The sequence below is a fragment of the Ranitomeya imitator genome, chromosome 4 (assembly GCF_032444005.1).
Source record: "Ranitomeya imitator isolate aRanImi1 chromosome 4, aRanImi1.pri, whole genome shotgun sequence".
Taxonomy (NCBI): Eukaryota; Metazoa; Chordata; class Amphibia; order Anura; family Dendrobatidae; genus Ranitomeya; species Ranitomeya imitator.
The window spans coordinates 453,257,150-453,277,164 of record NC_091285.1 but is presented as its reverse complement, the minus strand read 5'-3'; the positions used below and the strand labels follow the sequence as shown (position 1 = coordinate 453,277,164).

At 43.1% G+C, this 20,015-nt stretch overlaps 1 protein-coding gene across 2 annotated transcripts in view; it reads left to right on the top strand.

Annotated features, from left to right (window-relative positions):
- The window catches only part of NEIL1 (nei like DNA glycosylase 1), a 49,273-nt gene extending 32,346 nt beyond the window's left edge, over positions 1-16,927 (top strand). For both annotated transcript variants that reach the window (XM_069765778.1, XM_069765779.1), the window contains exons 5-10: positions 4,538-4,637; positions 4,725-4,852; positions 4,971-4,998; positions 7,042-7,097; positions 12,080-12,476; positions 16,666-16,927. In XM_069765778.1, the coding sequence (XP_069621879.1) occupies positions 4,538-4,637; positions 4,725-4,852; positions 4,971-4,998; positions 7,042-7,097; positions 12,080-12,476; positions 16,666-16,691 (735 nt within the window). In that variant the 3' untranslated portion in view covers positions 16,692-16,927. The remainder of the gene's footprint in view (positions 1-4,537; positions 4,638-4,724; positions 4,853-4,970; positions 4,999-7,041; positions 7,098-12,079; positions 12,477-16,665) is intronic.
- The last annotated feature ends 3,088 nt before the right edge of the window (positions 16,928-20,015 follow it).

The window sequence follows — 20,015 nt, the reverse complement described above, 5'->3', positions numbered from 1 at the left end:
ATGATTTGTTGAAAACAACGCTCTGAATATGGATCAGATATTGCCTTGGATTGCCAGAGCTTCAAAAAAAAAAAAAAAAAAAAAAAAGGTACTTGCCTACTTATATCATCTACAAATTGTCGAGCGGTTCCCTGGACAGAAGCCTCTACATGGGATGCCATACCGTGCCGCACAAGAGGTTGGTACACAAAATGAGAATGCTTGGTCTGGGGGAAAATGTGTGTAAATGGGTTAGTAACTGGCTTAGTGATAGAAAGCAGAGGGTGGTTATAAATGGTATAGTCTCTAACTGGGTCGCTGTGACCAGTGGGGTACCGCAGGGGTCAGTATTGGGACCTGTTCTCTTCAACATATTCATTAATGATCTGGTAGAAGGTTTACACAGTAAAATATCGATATTTGCAGATGATACAAAACTATGTAAAGCAGTTAATACAAGAGAAGATAGTATTCTGCTACAGATGGATCTGGATAAGTTGGAAACTTGGGCTGAAAGGTGGCAGATGAGGTTTAACAATGATAAATGTAAGGTTATACACATGGGAAGAGGGAATCAATATCACCATTACACACTGAACGGGAAACCACTGGGTAAATCTGACAGGGAGAAGGACTTGGGGATCCTAGTTAATGATAAACTTACCTGGAGCAGCCAGTGCCAGGCAGCAGCTGCCAAGGCAAACAGGATCATGGGGTGCATTAAAAGAGGTCTGGATACACATGATGAGAGCATTATACTGCCTCTGTACAAATCCCTAGTTAGACCGCACATGGAGTACTGTGTCCAGTTTTGGGCACCGGTGCTCAGGAAGGATATAATGGAACTAGAGAGAGTACAAAGGAGGGCAACAAAATTAATAAAGGGGATGGGAGAACTACAATACCCAGATAGATTAGCGAAATTAGGATTATTTAGTCTAGAAAAAAGACGACTGAGGGGCGATCTAATAACCATGTATAAGTATATAAGGGGACAATACAAATATCTCGCTGAGGATCTGTTTATACCAAGGAAGGTGACGGGCACAAGGGGGCATTCTTTGCGTCTGGAGGAGAGAAGGTTTTTCCACCAACATAGAAGAGGATTCTTTACTGTTAGGGCAGTGAGAATCTGGAATTGCTTGCCTGAGGAGGTGGTGATGGCGAACTCAGTCGAGGGGTTCAAGAGAGGCCTGGATGTCTTCCTGGAGCAGAACAATATTGTATCATACAATTATTAGGTTCTGTAGAAGGATGTAGATCTGGGTATTTATTATGATGGAATATAGGCTGAACTGGATGGACAAATGTCTTTTTTTCGGCCTTACTAACTATGTTACTATGTTACTATGTTACCTGGTCTGATTTTTAAGGGCGACGGGTCCTTTAAAGCAAGGGTGTCAAACTGCATTCCTCGTGGGCCTCAAACCATGTGTGTTTTCAGGATTTCCTTGTATTGCACAAGGTGCTGGAATCATTCTCTGCAGGTGATTAAATTATCACCTGTGCAATGCAAGGAAATCCTGAAAACATGACCTGTTTGCAGCCCTCGAGGAATGCAGTTTGACACCCCTGCTTTAAAGGGCACCGATTTACACACACCCTCTACAATAATCCCTTCGCCTTCCATTCGCGAACAGCATTTTCAAGTCACGACCTTGCCCTTCAGCCTGGCTACCGCACCAGAGTGGTCGCAAGGGTCATGGAGATTGTCATGTGCCTCTTGCACCCTAGAAGCATGGTCGTCCTGCCCTATTTGGTCGACTTTCTAGCCGCTCTTCCAGGACTACGCTGAGTCGTCTATATCACTTACAATACCCTCTCACTTGGGCTAGCAGCTAAACTTAGACAAGTTTTTCCTCATTCCCAGCCCAGCAGTTCCTTTTTGAGGATGATCCTGCACAAGAAGGATGGTAATCCTCTCTCGAGTCAAGGTCGTGGCCCTTCAACAGGGAGCTCGTGCACTTGATCACTCATTCCCTCGGTTCATTAAATTCGCTAGGGGGGTTCTGGGGAAAAAAGACGACAATGGAAGCAGTTTTCTTTCACTCCGCTCGTTTTGAGCAAGTCAATCAGGCTTTCAAAGGGCAGTCTCTGAGCTCCTTCCTCATCCAGAGCCTTCTCCTGGTCCAATGGTTATTAGGGAATACCAATGCCAGTCTTCTTCTCCCGATCATTGCTCTGGGGATCTGAACGGTACGGCTAATCCTACAGCAGGTCCACTGCCTTCAGGCGGGTCAACCATCCGTCTTCAATTGAATAATACCACGGCTGCGCCATACGTCAACCATCTAGCAGGTACCCACAGTCAAGCACCATGGCCGAGGTACCTCGCACTCTGATGGGCCGAGATCTATCACTCGGTGATCTCAGCAGTACATATTCCTGGAGTAGAACTCTGGGCGGCAGACATATTCAGCCGTCAGGGTTTTCTCCTCTAGTGAGTGAGAACTTCTCTCGGAAGTCTTCCATCAGATCTGCCTTCACTGGAGTACTCCAGATGTAGGTCGGATGGCGTCCAAAATTGAACACCAATGTACTCCAGTTCATGGTTTGACCTCGAGATCCAAGACCATCGCAGTGATGCTCTGTTCTTCCATGGTACCAATTTCCATAACCCCTCTTCCACTACTTCTGAGATCTTTTTGGAAGCAGGAAGGGCCCCAGTGATCCCGGGACACCCGCACTGACAATGTCAGGTTCTCTCGCTTGCCGTACTAGTATTTTTCCGTCTTATTGTGTCAAAACTGCAAATATGGAATTTCTAGCAGGGAGTCTTCACCTGTAGTTCTTCCCTACCGCGTACCGTTAGATCTGTAGGACCTTAATGGTCCTGGGGATCTTACAGTAGACTCCTTTTTTTTTTTTTTTTTTTTTTTTTTGATCCGGACGGATTTTACTATCAGGGAAGGTCGCTCCCCTTTTTTTTTTCTTTTCTCTGCGCTCCTGTCATTCTGACGAGTCTTCAGAGCTCGCCGCTCTGTTCTTTCAGACCTTTTTCCTTATTACCATCAAAGCAAGGTCGCCCTCAGGCCATCTCCTTCCCTCGTTACCAAGGTGGTATTGTATTCCCACTGTCGCAGGGGCATTGTCCTTCTCTCATCTCTTTCGGCTCCAGTCCACAAAACGGTATGGGTTCTCCATAATCTGGAAGAAGTGAGTGCTCCGAGTGGGTATGTATCGAGGACGGCGTCCTTCCGAAGGTTGGACACTTTACTTGGGCTTCTCGATGGTAAGATGGCTTCTTGACGGTCACAGGAAGGGTTTAGCAGTTTCATCAGCCATGTTAGCCTGGTGGATTCTTTTCACCATCCAGGAGTCTTTCCGTGCTAGATGTCAGCCTATCTCCCTGTCTGAGGGCTCTAGACACCAGACGTCGGCAAGCATGGCCGCAAGCTTGTGAATTCCTCCAGTCCGCATGCATTCTTGAAGCACTATAATTCCCAGACTTCCACAGATGTGAGTCTGGGCAGGCGGACTCTGCAGGCCGCGGTGACGCACTTGTAAGTAGCGGTTACACCGGCCTGATCTGATGTTGTCCCCACCCAGGGACTGCTTTGGGACGTCCCACGGTCTGTGTCCCCCAATGAGGCGAAGGAGAAATAGGGATTTTTGTGTACTCACCGTAAAAACCTTTTCTCCGAGCCATTCATTGGGGGACACAGCTCCCTCCCTATTATTAATTTGTGCTTGTTTTTATAATTTGACATGCTATAATCTCATATGTTGTTATTGATCTCCTACTGCTTTTGCACCGAACTGGTTAGCTGAGAGCCAGCAGGAGGGTGTATACTGCAGGGGAGGAGCTAACTTTCTTTGTTTCACTTAGTGTCAGCCTCCTAGTGGCAGCAGCATACACCCCACGGTCTGTGTCCCCCAATGAATGGCTCGGAGAAAAGGATTTTACGGTGAGTACACAAAAATCCCTTTTTTTTTTTTTTTTCCCTTTTTAAAAACAAATTGATACTTGGTGAATGCATCATTTTTAATGATTCGTCATTAGTGACTGGATCTGATCCACAAAAACAGACAAGAATAGGACAATCACTGGCTTGATTCATCAAAATGTTTTTATGTAAGAAAACTGTAGTAAAACACTTTGTAAAAGTCGCACAATGTTTGCTCAACACCGTTTAAAGTAGCTCTGCCAAAATGGATTCTTCAAAGGTGTTGGCATTCCTTGATCCTGAAATACTGCCCCAGTTTCTTGACTAGAGTATGGTTTCTGGCTAGTCGTATGGTGGCTTGCGCCAAATCCATTAATTGGTGTACGTGTGCCTTTTAATGAATTGGGTGCATGCTATTTCTGTGCACCCCTCATTAAGACTGGCCATCGTGACCCCAATCTTAAAAACCATAGGCCCTGATTCATTAAGATGCACAGCACACTGACCAGACAGCACACGGATGAGAAATGTGACTGTAGCTTTAAACATTAATATTGCATTGACTGAAATTAAAAATGCTCAAATGAAGAAAACTCTCCTTATTTGCTGGAAGTGACATGAATGGACTGTACTATGGGATAGATGCTGACTGGTATATGCTGTTCCTACAGAATGCAGACCTCTCTCTAAGTAAGAAAGTCAAAATCAAGAAAGAAAATCCAGACCTCCTGCAGCTTTGTAATTTGGTGCCTATGGAGGTTATTGACCTGGGTAGGAGTGAATTGCTTATTTCATAGCCATATGGATGGTAAGAATTCATTGCCCTCTGACTACCTGCATTTTTTTTCTTTCCTTTAGGGGGTAAAGGGTATGCACCTGGTTATAAAAAAGAGGACTATAATACCCTGATGCAGTGGATGCAGTGTTACTATGTTCCAGGAATGAAGTCTTTGAAAGACCATAATGGGAGGATGATCTGGTTCCAGGTGGGAAATATGATTTGAGATGTGGTCACTATGGTACATTTGTGTTGCGAACAAGTGTCTGTATTATGGGAATTTCCAGTTTGATGCTGCTAACTTTGTCTGTATGATGATTTTGCAGGGAGAACCAGGTCCTCTTGCTCCAAAAGGTACCGTTGTCCTATCCACTACCAGTGTAATTTGCGCAAGCTTTTTAACTCTCAGTGAAAACTCGCATAGATCTGTAGTTCCTGTATTCTTCTCATTCTCACTGTGCTTACAATTCCTGCGCAGGCCTGTCCTATGCGTATCCATGGTTACAGACTACAAACAAACACTTTGTCATCCGATCTTATAGTCCTGCTAATGTTTTCCATCTGCCTTCATATACAGGGCAGATAAGTAACCCATAAGATTGAAAGGAAAGATCAGACAATGCAAAGGGTGGAAGTGTTAAAACGGCCTTTTCAAAATCATTTGTTTTGTCTAATTAAAGGAAGTATTTAAATCCAAAACTACCTACTGTTTCAATCAGGCCCTAACGTAAAATGTATTAATTTTTCTTATCACTCTGTGTGTGTGTGTATATATCTATCTATCCCAAGTCACTGATTGGTCGCGGCCAGAGAAAACCAGAGAAAACCATCTATCTTCAAGTCTGACCACAGATTTTCAATTGGATTAAGGTCACTTCAAAACATTTACATGTATCCCCTTAAACCACTCAAGTGTTGCTTTGGGTCATTTTCTTGTTGGAAGGTCAACCTCCATCTCAAATCACTAACAGACTGAATCAGGTTTTGCTCAAGTATATCCCTGTATTGTGCACCATCCATCTTCCCCCTCAACTTGGACCATTTTTTTCCTGTCCCTGCTGCTGAAAAGCATAGTTTCTTAGGGCGATGAGCTCTATTGGTTTGGCATAAGAAATAACGTTTATTGTGGTGGCCAAAAAGTTCATTTTTGGGCTCATCTGACCACAGCACCTTCCTCTATACATTTGGGGAGTCTTCTGCATGCCTTGTGGCAAACTCAAAATGAGCCTTATTATTGTAAATAGAGTGGGCAGAAAAATAGCCTTTATCATAAAGGCCACCTCTATGGAGTGTACGGCTTATTGTGGTCGTATGAACAGATACTGAAGTCTCTAGTCAGCAACTCTGCAGCTCCTTGAGGGCAACCTTTTGGTCTCTGTACTGCCTCTGATTACTGCCTTCCTTGATGGGATGAGCGTTTTGGTGGGCGGCCATCTCTTGGCAGGTTTGTTGTGGTACCATGTTCTTTCCATTTCATGATAATGGATTTGATGGTGCGCTGAAGGCTCATCAGCGATTTGGGAATTTTTTTTTTTTTTTTTAACAACCCAACCCTGACTTGTACGTCTCAACAATTTTGTCCCTGACTTGTTTGGAGATCTTCTTGGTCTTCATGGTGTTTGGTTAGTGATGCCTCCTGCTTAATGGTGTTGCAGCTTCTGTGGCCTGTCAGAATAGGTAAAGTGTATATACTGACAGACCATGTGGCACTTGGTGAAAGATTGCACCCTGGTGGACTTTATACATTTTTAGTGGCTTCAAACCAAAAGGGATAAATGCACGTCAATTTTTAGTTATTTTATCCCATAAATTTAATTTATGCCTATATTTTAATCACTTCACCAACTTTAGACTGTTTAGTAGTGATGTATTACACACATCTGATTACAAAAAATTATTAAACACAGGTTACAATGTAACAAAATAGGTAAAAAGCAAAATGGGGTGAATACTTTCACTAGCCACTAATGAATATATATATATTTATAGATTTTCAGGATTTTTTTTGCAATTTTTTTTTCTTACCTGTTTGCCAGTAAATTGATTAGTGAATCAAAACCAGCCCTTGTATGGGTATGTGGAAGAAGAAGATAAAAAAAAAAAAGTAGCAAAAAACCATCCAGGTGGAAAGGTGTTAAGGCTCTATTAATACTTATATTGTTGGAAGCCATGATACACAAACTGATCAATCATATCATGGTTACCATAGCTATCCGACCGATCCGATTGACTTGATATGAGGTCTACTGCGTTTTTCCAATGTGTCTGTCATTAAGGGGAAAAATAGTGCCACAGCAAATATAAACAAGACTTTAAACTTTTTTTTTTTTCTATTTTTTTTTTTTTTTCTTTGTGAATTCTCTTTTAATAATTAAAATGCCTATCTCTAAATTCTAGGGAAGAAAGTGGGAAAGCAAAGCAAGTCTGTGGCTGCGAAAGGCAAACCAATTAAGGTACAATTTCATAAAAAGTGACTATTACCTGAAAATATTTTAACATATATGTTTATAGTATATCACTTTTGCACCTATACAAGAAAACCCGAGTGCTGACTCGTGACTACCTAAATTAATGATAGGATTTTTTTTCTCTTTTAGGGTATGTGCACACAATATCATCTTTTGTGCCTGAAAAGCGTCACAAAAAGTGAACATAATGCACAGAAATGTGAAAAAAAAAACATATTGCTGTGCACATGTTCTGTCTTTTTTGCTTCTGCTTTTAACTGTGTGAAGGTCCAGAAACCATGAAATTGTTAAAGGAAGTAGCATGTTTATTCTTTGGGCTGCTCCTGCTAGGATACCTCCTGCAAATTACTGTATTTTTTTCAGACGCACCTAAGTTTTAGAGGAGGAAATTAGAGAAAAAATTTAAGCAAAAAATGGTCAATTCTGTACTTAATATCTCCTATTCTGGTATATATATAGTCCCCTCATCCCTATCCTGGTATGCAGGACCACGATCTCAGTCCTGGTATGCATGGCCCCATCCTTATCCTGGTATGATTGGCCCCCATCCCTGTGCTAGTATGCATGGCCCCATCAGAAAAACATTTAAAAAAAATAAAATAAAAATTATGCTGGTCTTCCTCTGCTCCCTCAGTGTCTTGTTCTGATGCCAGCAGTTTCTTTATGCTTGTAAGTAGTGCATGGCAGGGACATCATACGCTGCTTACAAGCTGAAGGACAACTGCCGGAATACTCACGACTCCCCACACCAGGACTATGCGCTTGGAAGGCAGTGAGTATTCATTGCTCTTTAGTAGCGCGAGCACAGGGTCAGTGTCAGCCTCCTGCAGCTTCTGGCGGTCACTTGTGCCCTCTACTTAAGAGAAATGAATATTCACCGCATTCCATCCCCATGGGAGTGGAGCGAGGTGAATTTTCATTTATCTTAAGTAGCGAGCACACATGGCAGCTGCAGGAAGCTGGCGGCTGTACTGTGCATGCTACTAAAGGGCAATGAATACTCACTGCCCTCCATGCACATAGTCCCTGTGTGGAGAGCAGTGCATACTCCAGCAGCTGTCCGCGGCTTGTAAGCAGCGCATGATGTCCCTGCCAAGCGTTGCTTACAAGCATAAAGCAGCTGCTGGCAAGCTGCGAGGGAGCGCAGAAAGATAAGTGTTCTGTTTGTGTTTCTTTTTTTTTTTTCCATGATGGGGCCATGCATACCAGGATAGCGATGGGGGGCCATGCATACCTAGATGCTATTAATGAAAAATGAATATTCATTGCCCTCCACGCTCATTTCCCTTTAGCAGCGGGCACAGGCTTTAGCCTTTTGTGATCTGCTGCTCTCCCGCCTCCCCACCATAGCCAGAGCAGGTACATCCGGACTATAAGGCTACTTTCACACTAGCCTCGGATTCGGCCCGTCGCAATGCGTCGGGCCGAGATTCCGACGCTAGCGTTTGTTGTGCTGCACAACGGGTGCAGCGGAGGCATTTCTCCGGTGCATCCGCTGCCCCATTGTGAGGTGCAGGGAGGTGGTCCGTCGGCAGCAAAAAACGTTACATTTAACGTTTTTTTGCTCCCGGCGGTCCGCCAAAACACGGCACAACCGTCGCACGACGGTTGCGACGTGAGTCAATACGTCGCAATGCGTCGGTAATGTTACTCTATGGGGCAAAAACGCATCCTGCAAAAACAACTTTGCAGGATGCGTTTTTCCCCCTAAACGACACATTGCGACGTATTGAAAACAACGCTAGTGTGAAAGTGGCCTAAGACGCACCCACCATCTTCCTCCACATTTTTGAAGGGAAAAAAGTCTTAGTCTGAAAATACGGTATACACTGATCAAAAATAAATAATGGGAACACTTAAACACAATGTAATTCCAACTCAATCACACTTCTGTGAAATCAGCCTCTCCAGTTATGAAGCAACACTGATTGTGAATCCAATTCTAATGTTGTGCAAATGGAACAGACAACTGGTAAGAATGATAGGCAATTAGCAAGACAACCCCTATAAAGGAGTGATTCTGCAGGTGGTGACCACAGACCATTTCTCTGTTCTCATCCTTTTTGGCTGTTTTGGTCACTTTTGCATTTTGTCATTGCTCTTGCCCCTAGAGGTAATTTACAGTAGCATGAGGCGGTGTCTACAACCCATCGAAGTTGCTCATGTAGTGTGGCACATCATTGTGAGCTGTAGCAAGAAGGGTAGCTGTGTCTGTCAGCACAGTATCCAGAGCAAGGCGTAAATATCAGGAGACAGGCCAGTACACCAGGAGACATAGAGGGGGCCATAGGGCATGTGTCCACGTTCAGGATTGCATCAGGATTTGACGCAGGTAAAATCTGCACCTGAGGTCACCTGCGTTTTTTGACGCGTAATTGATGCGTTTTTTGATGCTTTTTTTTCTTGCGGATTTATGTGTGTTTTTGTAAGCTCAATAAAGATATACAAATAAAATAAATTGATGTCATTTCTTGTCCAACCTCTTAATTTACATACTCCATTGAAGAATATACAAACACAGATAGATATGTTAGATAGATACGATACATATCTATCGTATCTGTCTATCTATCGTATCTATCTATGGATCTATCTATCGATATATCTATTATCTACCGATCTATCAATACATCTATATATAGATATATAATAGATAAATAGATAGATACGATAGATAGATAATAGATAAACAGATGATAGATGGATCACACAAGCGAGAAACTCGGACGAGTCTCGCATTCTAATACCCGGCACTGCCGCCGGCACTCGTGAGCGGAGCGTGCTGTTGCATATATTTCTGTGCAGCTGCACGCTCCGATCCCAAGTGATGGCAGCAGTGCCGGGTATTAAGATGCGAGACTCGTCCGAGTTTCTCGCATGTGTGACCCCGGCCTAATGCAAATTTCGTGTGTGTCTTTATTTAAGACACACACACACAAAATCTGCGTTACACTTGCGAGAAACTCACACAAGTCTCTCGCTTCAATTCCCGGCACTGCCGCAGGCACTCGGAATCGGAGTGTGCGGCTGCATGTATTTCTATGCAGCTGAACGGAGCTCCGGTTCTGAGTGCCCACGGCAGTGTCGGGTATTTTAACACGGCCTCAAATGCAATATTTAAAAAAAAAAATATCTTTATTGTACACTCAATCCTCTTGAAGACCCCCGTCCTGCAAAAAAGCAAAAAAAAAAACCAAATTCATACTCCCTGTCCGCAGATATCCCATAACGAGTGTCCCACGACGAGTCCAGCTCTGCTACATCTGGATGCCTGACATCCAGACATAGCAGAGCTTGTAGATCACCTACATTCTAGCACTCAGTCAGCTGACCATGAGAACCAGCCTAGTGTGACCGGAGATAACCCCAGGTCACGTGCACGGCAGTTCTCGCGGTAAGCTAAGTTATCGCGAGAACTTATCTTACCGCGAGAACTGCAGTGGACGCGGGGCTTCCGGCGGCGGGATAGGTAAGCCGGCATGGACATGCGCAGTAAGCTGCATTAACAGTTTCTACGCATTTCACAATCATTAGATGTGATAAAAATCGCATCTAATGATTAATCTATGGGAAACTTACGGCGCGGCGACAGAGCGTCGCCGCAATGTAAACAGACATGCTGCGTTCTGAAAAGACGCACCGCATGTCCGTTTACGCGGGTCTGCCGCCTGGCTTTTTTAATGCATAGTGGAGACGGAATTTCATGAAATCCCCCCCCTCTATGCTGTAACATCTGGACGCTGCGTGTTTGATGCTGCGGCTCTACGCAGCTTGCTTTTTTTTTTTTTTTTTTTTCCATTACACTTCTTGATCTTACTTTGGGTTCTTTTTATTTGTGCCAAATGGAGGAAGCCACATTTTTGCTAGTGACTGCTTTTCCTTTTAGGGTATGTTCACACGTTCCTGATTTCCATCCTTTTTTTTTTTTTCAGGACTGTTTTTTAAAAAACTGCAGCTCTTGGCAGAAAACGCAGGTCCTTTTTTTGGTCCTTTTTTGATGCGTTTTTTGATGCAGTTTTCTAGCCAGAGTCTGTGTGTTTTCTAGGAATTTTTTTTAGGGTTAAAATGGCTGAAAATACCCTAACCCTACCCCTAACCCTAACCCTAACCCTATTCTAACCTTAGTGAAAAAAAAAAAAAAAAATTCTTTATTTTTTTTATTGTCCCTACCTATGGGGGTGACAAAGGGGGGGGGGGGGTCATTTACTATTTTTTTTATTTTGATCACTGAGAGATTATATCTCAGTGATCAAAATGCACTTTGTAACGAATCTGCCGGCCGGCAGATTCGGCGGGCGCACTGCGCATGCGCCCGCCATTTTGCAAGATGGCGGCGCCCAGGGAGAAGACGGCCGGATGGACATCGGGAGGCCGGGTAAGTATAAGGGGGGGAGATTAGGGCACGGGGGGGGGCATCGGAGCACGGGGGGGGGCATCGGAGCACGGGGGGGTGACATCGGAGCACGGGGGAGGGGCATCGGAGCATGGGGGGTGGGATCGGGGCAGCCACACTCCACCCACGCACTTCCGCCCGCTTCCCCGCACTTCCTGCTGCAGCGGTTCTGCACCACGAACCGCAATAAAACCCGCAGATCTATTTTTGATCTGCGGGTTTTACTGCGGGTTTGACCTCACAATGGAGGTCTATGGGTGCAGAACCGCTGCTGTTTTACAAAAAGAAGTGACATGGTACTTCTTTTTTACCGCAGCTAATCAGTGCGGTTTTTTTTTTTTCAATTCAGGACCATGTGCACAGTAGGTCCTGTTTTCCATAGGGTACAGTGTACTGTACCCTGCATGGAAAACAGCCGCGGAACCGCAGCGGCAAAACCGCTGCGTTTCCGCGGTAAACGCACTGTGTGAACATGGCCTTATTCTTCTTCCACCATGTTTTTATAACAAGGAAAAATATAGAAATTGTTCATGTTGGGAAAAAATCCTAATTATAAATAATTGTGCACTCATAGGTTGAAACGAAAAGGAAAGCAAAAAGGAAAACCTTGACCTCTGTGAAGAAGGAATGCAAGGATGGAGTAAAGGTGGAAGCAGAAGAAGAAACTGCTGTTAAAAGAAAAAGGGCAAAGATGGCTGAAAATTCAAATGAAGATGCAAAAGTGAGAGATAAGGGAGGAGTACAGAGGTTGCAGAGAGGGAAGAAGACTATGGATGACCCTGAAGTGAAGGTCTCAAGGCGAGTATCCCTTCGAAGCCCAATGCCAAAGATTCCAACAAAAAGAGGAAAAACTTCAAAACTGTCAGAAGATTTCCCTACACCTAAACCCAGGCAAAGGAGGCTGAAATCTGATGAGGAGAACCTGCCATGCAACTCTCCGAAGATGAAAACTAGAACAAGAGGAAAATCTGGTGAGTTATTTTTCTTACCAGGTTGTTCCTCTCTCCACTTCTCTCAAGCATTATAGACATATGTTATGATATCATCTGTAGGCATTTAGTACATTACAGATCATCATAATACATGGATTCTGGTACATAAGATCATGATCCGTGCTCTCTCCTCATGACACTCATAGTTATTCCCAATGTATCATCCTTAGGAGAATTTTAATGTATTGACCGCCGTTTTAATTTGCCTAATGTCTAACCAATCCTTTCTTATTGCACTTTGCCCTCAATTTAGCCCTATAGCAGGCAATCAAATTATTAGTGTTCCATTAGTGATATTATTAAACACTTATATGCTAAGGCTATAATTCTCTTTAAAGGGAACCTGTCACCAGATTTGACTGATGCGATACAGCCACCATCATTCAGGGCTGATATACAACATTCTATAATGCTGTGTATATGTCCCCAACCCGACCTGAAGGATAAGAAATAGAACTTAACTCTTTCCCGGCGCCTGCGCACTGCAGTATTTTGCTCTGCCCTCAACAGGGCAGAGCAGGACATCTGCGCAAGAATGCGATGCCGGGAAGACTGTGTAGATCACGTAGACGCGTCATCTACATGAAGGCGGACGGTATCGCAAGAAGGGAGGCGCAGGGAGAAGGTATTTTGGTGCCCACCGCTATGAACATTCAGTACCTTGGGAAAGAAGTGGGTCAGAGACTAAGGTAAAAGGACCCCAAAAGTACCCCACCCCCCTTTTCACCAAAAAATACCAGCAAAAGTAAAAAAAAAGATGCACTTTAGGGGTGAGGCTCATCAGGGAGTGGGGCTGTTTGGCTTCAATTAAAGTGTCCAGATTCACTAATGGAAACTCAACTATTAAAGGGATAAGTAAGTATGACTGATTTTAACCCCTTTCTGATCTCGGACGGGATAGTACGTCCGAGGTCAGAAGCCCCGCTTTGATGCGGGCTCCGGCGGTGAGCCCGCATCAAAGCCGGGACACGTCAGCTGTTTTGAACAGCTGACATGTGCCCGTAATAGGCGCGGGCAGAATCGCGATCTGCCCGCGCCTATTAGCTAGTTAAATGCCGCTGTCAAATGCAGACAGCGGCATGTAACTACTGCTTGCGGCCGGAAATGATCGCATCGCCGACCCCCGTCACATGATCGGGGGTCGGCGATGCTTCTGAATAGTAACCATAGAGGTCCTTGAGACCTCTATGGTTACTGATCACCAGTGGCTGTGAGCGCCACCCTGTGGTCGGCGCTCACAGCACACCTCCATTTCTGCTACATAACAGCGATCAGCAGATCGCTGCTATGTAGCAGAGGCGATCGAATTGTCCCTGCTTCTAGCCTCCCATGGAGGCTATTGAAGCATGGCAAAAGTAAATAAATAAATAAAAAAAAGTAAAACAAAATTTGAAAAAAAATATAAAATCACTTTCGCCCCATTCAAATTAAATCAATGAAAAAAAAAATCTAACCTACACGTATTTGGTATCGCCGCGTTCAGAATCGCCCGATCTATCAATAAAAAAAAAAGCATTAACCTGATCGCTAAACGGCGTAGCGAGAAAAAAATTCGAAACGCCAGAATTACGTTTTTTTAGTCGCCGCGACATTGCATTAAAATGCAATAACGGGCGATCAAAAGAATGTATCTGCACCAAAATGCTATTATTAAAAACGCCAGCTCGTAACGCAAAAAATAAGCCCTCACCCGACCCCAGATCACGAAAAATGGAGACGCTACGAGTATCGTAAAATGGCACAATTTTTTTTTTTTTTTTTTTTTAGCAAAGTTTGGAATCTTTTTTCACCACTTAGATAAAAAATAACCTGGTCATGTTAGGTGTCTATGAACTCGTACTGACCTGGAGAATCATAATGGTCAGTTTTAGCATTTAGTGAACCTAGCAAAAAAGCCAAGCAAAAAACAAGTGTGGGATTGCACTTTCCTGTTTTCGAGTACATGACATGCTAAAACCAATGGTGTCGTTCAAAAGTACAACTCAACCTGCAAAAAACAAGCCCTCACATGGCCATATTGATGGAAAAATAAAAAAGCTATGGCTCTGGGAAGGAGGGAAGCGAAAAAACGAAAAAAAGCTCCTGTCATGAAGGGGTTAAAGACCGTCCAGGCTCAGAACCATTGATGAATGAGCTGCAGCAGCAATGTGTGTGTTTTTTTTTTTTTTTAAATTAAAAAAAAAAAGTGTGGGGACCCCTCTAGTCTTGATAACCAGCCGGCTTATGAGTACCCCCTTATACTTTGCTCACTTGGCCACAGGTCTAGGCTATAGTTGACTACATAAGTACTGGTCCCTGCACAGCCATTTTTATTTTTACAATGCTATTGAAGTATGATTAATTCTGATATCTGGGTTTAATAACTGTACTGTGCACTTTAGGACATTCACTTGGTTCAGAGCCCTATATGTGAATTAGTAATTACTTTTTCTCTACTATATTGGTTGGGTTCTGTCGGTGTTCACCCCTACTGGGTATTTTGTGTATTTTTTTTGTGTAATATTTCAATAAAGTGATTTTATATGGATCTTTCCACTATTCCCACACAGGCGCAGTAACAGCCGCGTCGCTACTACGCATGCGCGGGAATAGCGGTGACGTGTATGTCACTTGTGCAAACCTTGCGGCCAAGAACTGCGCCTGCGCAAGTGACATTCACGTCACCGCTATTCCCGCGCATGCGCAGTAACAGCCACAACTGCGCGCTCTACCCACGCATGCTCGATAACGACGCAGCTGTTACTGGGGAATAGTGGTGACATCTATGTTTTACTTGTGCAGCCGCAGTAACAGCCCTATAGCCACAAACTGCGCCTGTACGTCACCGCTATTCCCAGTAACAGCCATAACTGCGTGGTGTACCCGCACTCCGATGCGATAGTATTGGGCCTATTTTTTGTTGGGAATAACTACGAGTGTCATGAGGAGAGAGCACGTATCCTAATCTTATGTATCAGGATGTGCGTATTTTGATGTTCTTTAATGTACTAATTGTTCCCTGAAGGATATAATCACAATTGACACTAGGAACAGTAGTACACACAGTTTTAAAATAAAGGTTGTTTTTTACGTTGGTCCACTTGAGTCAGAGAAATGTATTTATAGAGCGAATATTTCAGTATGGAGATCCTCAGTCAGTGAATCAATGTCACTCAAGAAAACTATGACCTCGCTGGAGCTGCATAGGCACCAGTAGGTGAGTACGGCCTGTGTTTTGAGTGTTTTTTTTTTTGCAGGACTTGTTATCTTGAATGCCTGCCTCTGTTCAATCTCCCATATCCATAGGGTTTTAAATGGGCATACGGATTTAATTTTGCATTATTAACTACTGTATGTTATGTCACCATCTGTTTATTTTCTCTGGATTTATTCGTTTATCACATTTGAGGTGCGTATACCTCCTAGCTGGGTTTTTAAACCATTCCCTAGCTATGTTTTGCTTCGCTTATGAGTAAGAAGCGCTATGCTTGGACACACATCAGCCATTATGTTCTAGTAAGGGACTTTTATTTTTTTTATTTATTTTTTTTATGCTTAATCTTTGTGTTGCATTTTATGGAAAAAAAAATAGTTTACTTTTTTTTTTCGATCTTCTTTTGGATTGCTCCATTTGCTGTGGATTTGGGATCCTGTGCCTTCATTGGGATAGGTGAGCCAGTTATCCCATTTGCCTACTTAGATGACACGATTTTCAAAAGAGCATGCCACCGCGACAACATGGACCCTAACTCTGGTAGTTCACTTCGAACATGTGGGATGCGCTATTCCATAGAGTATAAAAATACAGGAAATTTTGGCCTCTGACTGGCAATATATGGCAAATTGGTGTCCATGTAACTAGTGATTTATGGAATACTCACTTTTATAGATACTAGTGATGAGCCAATGTGCTCAGATAAGGCGTTATCTGAGTGTCTTCAGCATTCTCAAAAAAATATGTTCGAGTTCCCGCACCTGTATGTGTTGCGGTTGTAGAAGAAACCGCAAGACACGCAGGTGCGGGGACTCGGCTAGCACACGAGCATGGTCAGATAAACTTATCCACGCACGTGCGCTCATCACTAACAGATACAGATGCACCAGGAGCTGTTCTAGCACATTCAACAAATATACATCACTGACCCAGATGTGGTTATTCCATAATTTGTATTTTTTTTATATCCCCCAGCTGTACAAACCAAGAACAAGTCATGAAGAACACCTAGTACAAGCCTGCTTGTGAGGGAGAAACCCGGTGATGCTTTTTAGGAACTCTTCATTCTTGAGGGGGAGAAAAAAAATTGGTGGTGGTTTTTTTTATGTGTTTGTTTTTAAATGTCTCCTCTCCCAAATACTGATTATTTTAATTAAAAACAGAAAAACAAATTGACTGAAATCTTACTCCTAAAATGTTCAATAAAATAAACTACTATTTTAATACAATTCAATAATTTGTGTGTGTATTTTGTTTTGATGTTGCATGCATATTGCTGAAAAACAAAAAGGTTTGAAAGACTTTAGAAATTTCAGTGGGGGACATTTTCTTAAAGTAAACCTTCCATGTCTGATAACGCTAGTACCCTGCAGCCATGGGATTAGCCTGAAGGATTAATAGTGTAAATGTGCGGCACCTGGGAGAAAAAGAACATAATTTCTCCCAGGAGCCTCCAGCTTTCAGCGACATGGGCGCAGGTTGAGCATCCTCGGCACTTTGCCTTGCACTGTTGAGCCCGCTGTATCAGTGCAGAGCTAGCTGTCTGTGCTGTGAACGGCGACTGAAGCTACGCCGGTATGGTGGAAAGCCGGCAGCTCCTAGGAGAATTTAAGTCTATTTTCTCCTGGGTGCCACACATTCAGTAAAGCGGCTGGGCACCTTCATACTGCTATTAACCTGCAGATTAACCCTATAATTAGCAGGTAAATGGTGTTATCTAACATGACTGGTACCTTTTTAGACATGTCTCATGGAAAACTACAGCAAATTTATGAAAAGAGTCTTTAAATAAACTTGTCACATCTTGCCTACGTGGCAGAAAACCAAATCTGTCAGCTATGGCCTGCTGTTGATGAGATCTGTACTTTATGCCAATTTCTGGTGTAGACTATAATCATTTTCTTAGGTATAACCCTCCACTAAGACCCACCCACTCCTATATTTAACTACTTCATGGAAAGCCAATTTTAACCAGAAAGGGGTATTCTCATATCAAAGATTCCTACCCCAATATGTGGTAGGTATAATATTAATATTCGCAAATACCTCCAATAAGAAATGTAGTATAGTTCTTCTGATTCGCTATGTCGCTTACCCCATGTGTAGGGTATTGCAGCAGCTTAGCTATCCATGGTTATGACCACTAGCAACTAGCTAATTAACTCACTATATGAGTGGTTGTAAGCTTGGATACCTAAGCTACTGCAATGCCCTGCACATGTGGAAAAGAGACATCGGAAATCAGAACTATTATATTTCCAACTGGAGGGATTTTCTAATAATATTATTATTAATACATCTGCAACATGTTGGGAAAGGATCTTTGAGCTGGGAATACCCCTTTAATGGCCAGGCCAAATTTTTGAAGTCTGACCAGTTTTGCGGTAACAACTCTGAAATGCTTCAATGAATCCCAGTAATTCTAAGGCCGGCGTCACACTAGCGAGTTTTACGGACGTATGAGTGCATAAAATACATCCGTAAAACACGCATTACACACGGCCCAATTATTCTCTATGCCCCTCTATATATTATTTCATATAGCGCTAGATAGCTTTAAAGCCGGTAATTCAATTGCCGGCTTTTGCTATATTCTTCCTAAACCTGACATATGAGACATGGTTTACATACAGTAAACCATCTCATATCCCCATTTTTTTTTTTTTGCATATTCCACACTACTAATGTTAGTAGTGTGTATATGCAAAATTTGTCCGTTCTAGCTATTAAATTAAAGGGTTACTCCGCCAGAGTAGTGAAGCCAGTGACTGAGGGCAGATATTAATAGCCTGGAGTGGGTCCATGGTTATTGCCCCCCTCCCCTGGCTAAAAACATCTGCCCCCAGCCACCCCAGAAAAGGCACATCTGGAAGATGCGCCTATTCTGGCACTTGGCCACTCTCTTCCCATTCCCGTGTAGCGGTGGGATATGGGGTAATGAAGGGTTAATGCCACCTTGCTATTGTAAGGTGACATTAAGCCAAATTAATAATGGAGAGGCGTCAATTATGACACCTATCCATTATTAGTCCAATAGTAGTAAAGGGTTAAAAAACAAACAAACCCATTATTAAAAAGTATTTTAATGAAATAAACACAAAGTTTGTTGTAATATTTTATTCTACGCTCAATCCATCTGAAGACCCTCGCTCTGTAACAAAGAAAAAATAATAAACCAACAATATACATACCTTCCGAAGATCTTTAACGTCCCACGATGTAAATCCATCTGAAGGTGTTAAAATATTTTACAGCCAGGAGCTCTGCTAATGCAGCGGTGCTCGTGGCTGTAAAACCCCAGGGTATGAAGGTAAAGTAGGTCAATGACCTACTGTATATTTACCTTCATTTGCGGTGAGGCGCAAGTATATATGTTTTTTTTTTTTTTACACATGGATCCCTTGTATATCCGTATGTTGGTTTTTCAAGCCTGCGAGAAAAACACAGTACGGTTGCCATACGGATTACATACGGAGGATGCCATGCGCAAAATACGCTGACACACCCTGCCTACGGAGGAGCTACGGACCACTATTTTGGGGACTTTTCTGCGTATTACGGCCGTAATATACGGACCGTATTGTCTTACGCCGAGTTTGACGCCGGCCTCAGATTGTATTTTCATAGCGGGACTAGTCCCTTCTCAACACAGCACGTGCTGTGATTGTGCACAGCATGCTGGGACAGCGAAGGGACTAGCCCCACTCCAGATGACCCAGGAAGTAGTGAAAAAGAAATACAATAGTACAACACCTCGCAAAAATTATGGAATCACCGGCCTTAGAGGATGTTCATTCAGTTGTTTAATTTTGTAGAAAAAAAGCAGATCACAGACATAGCACAAAACTACAGTCATTTCAAATGGCAACTTTCTGGCTTTAAGAAACACTAAAAGAAATCAAGAACATAAAATGTGGTAGTCAGTAATGGTTACTTTTTTAATCAAGCATAGCGGAAAATTATGGAATCACTCAATTCTGAGGAAAAAATTATGGAGTCACTTGGCATAGTGAGACATAAGCAGATACTGCTGCAGCTTCTATAGTGTTTTATTTCACTTCAGTGCTTGGTTCACAGCCAGACGACTTGGTATTGCTTCTGTCTGTGTGTTAGGCCGGTTTCACACGTCAGTGTCTCTGGTACGTGAGGTGACAGTTTCCTCACGTACCGGAGACACTGACTTGCGTAGACACATTGAAATCAATGTGTCTCTGCACATGTCAGCGTGTTTTCACGGACTGTGTGTCCGTGTGCAAAACACAGAGACCTGTCAGTGTTCGTGGGAGCGCACGGATTACACGGACCCACACGTGTGCAGTCTGTGT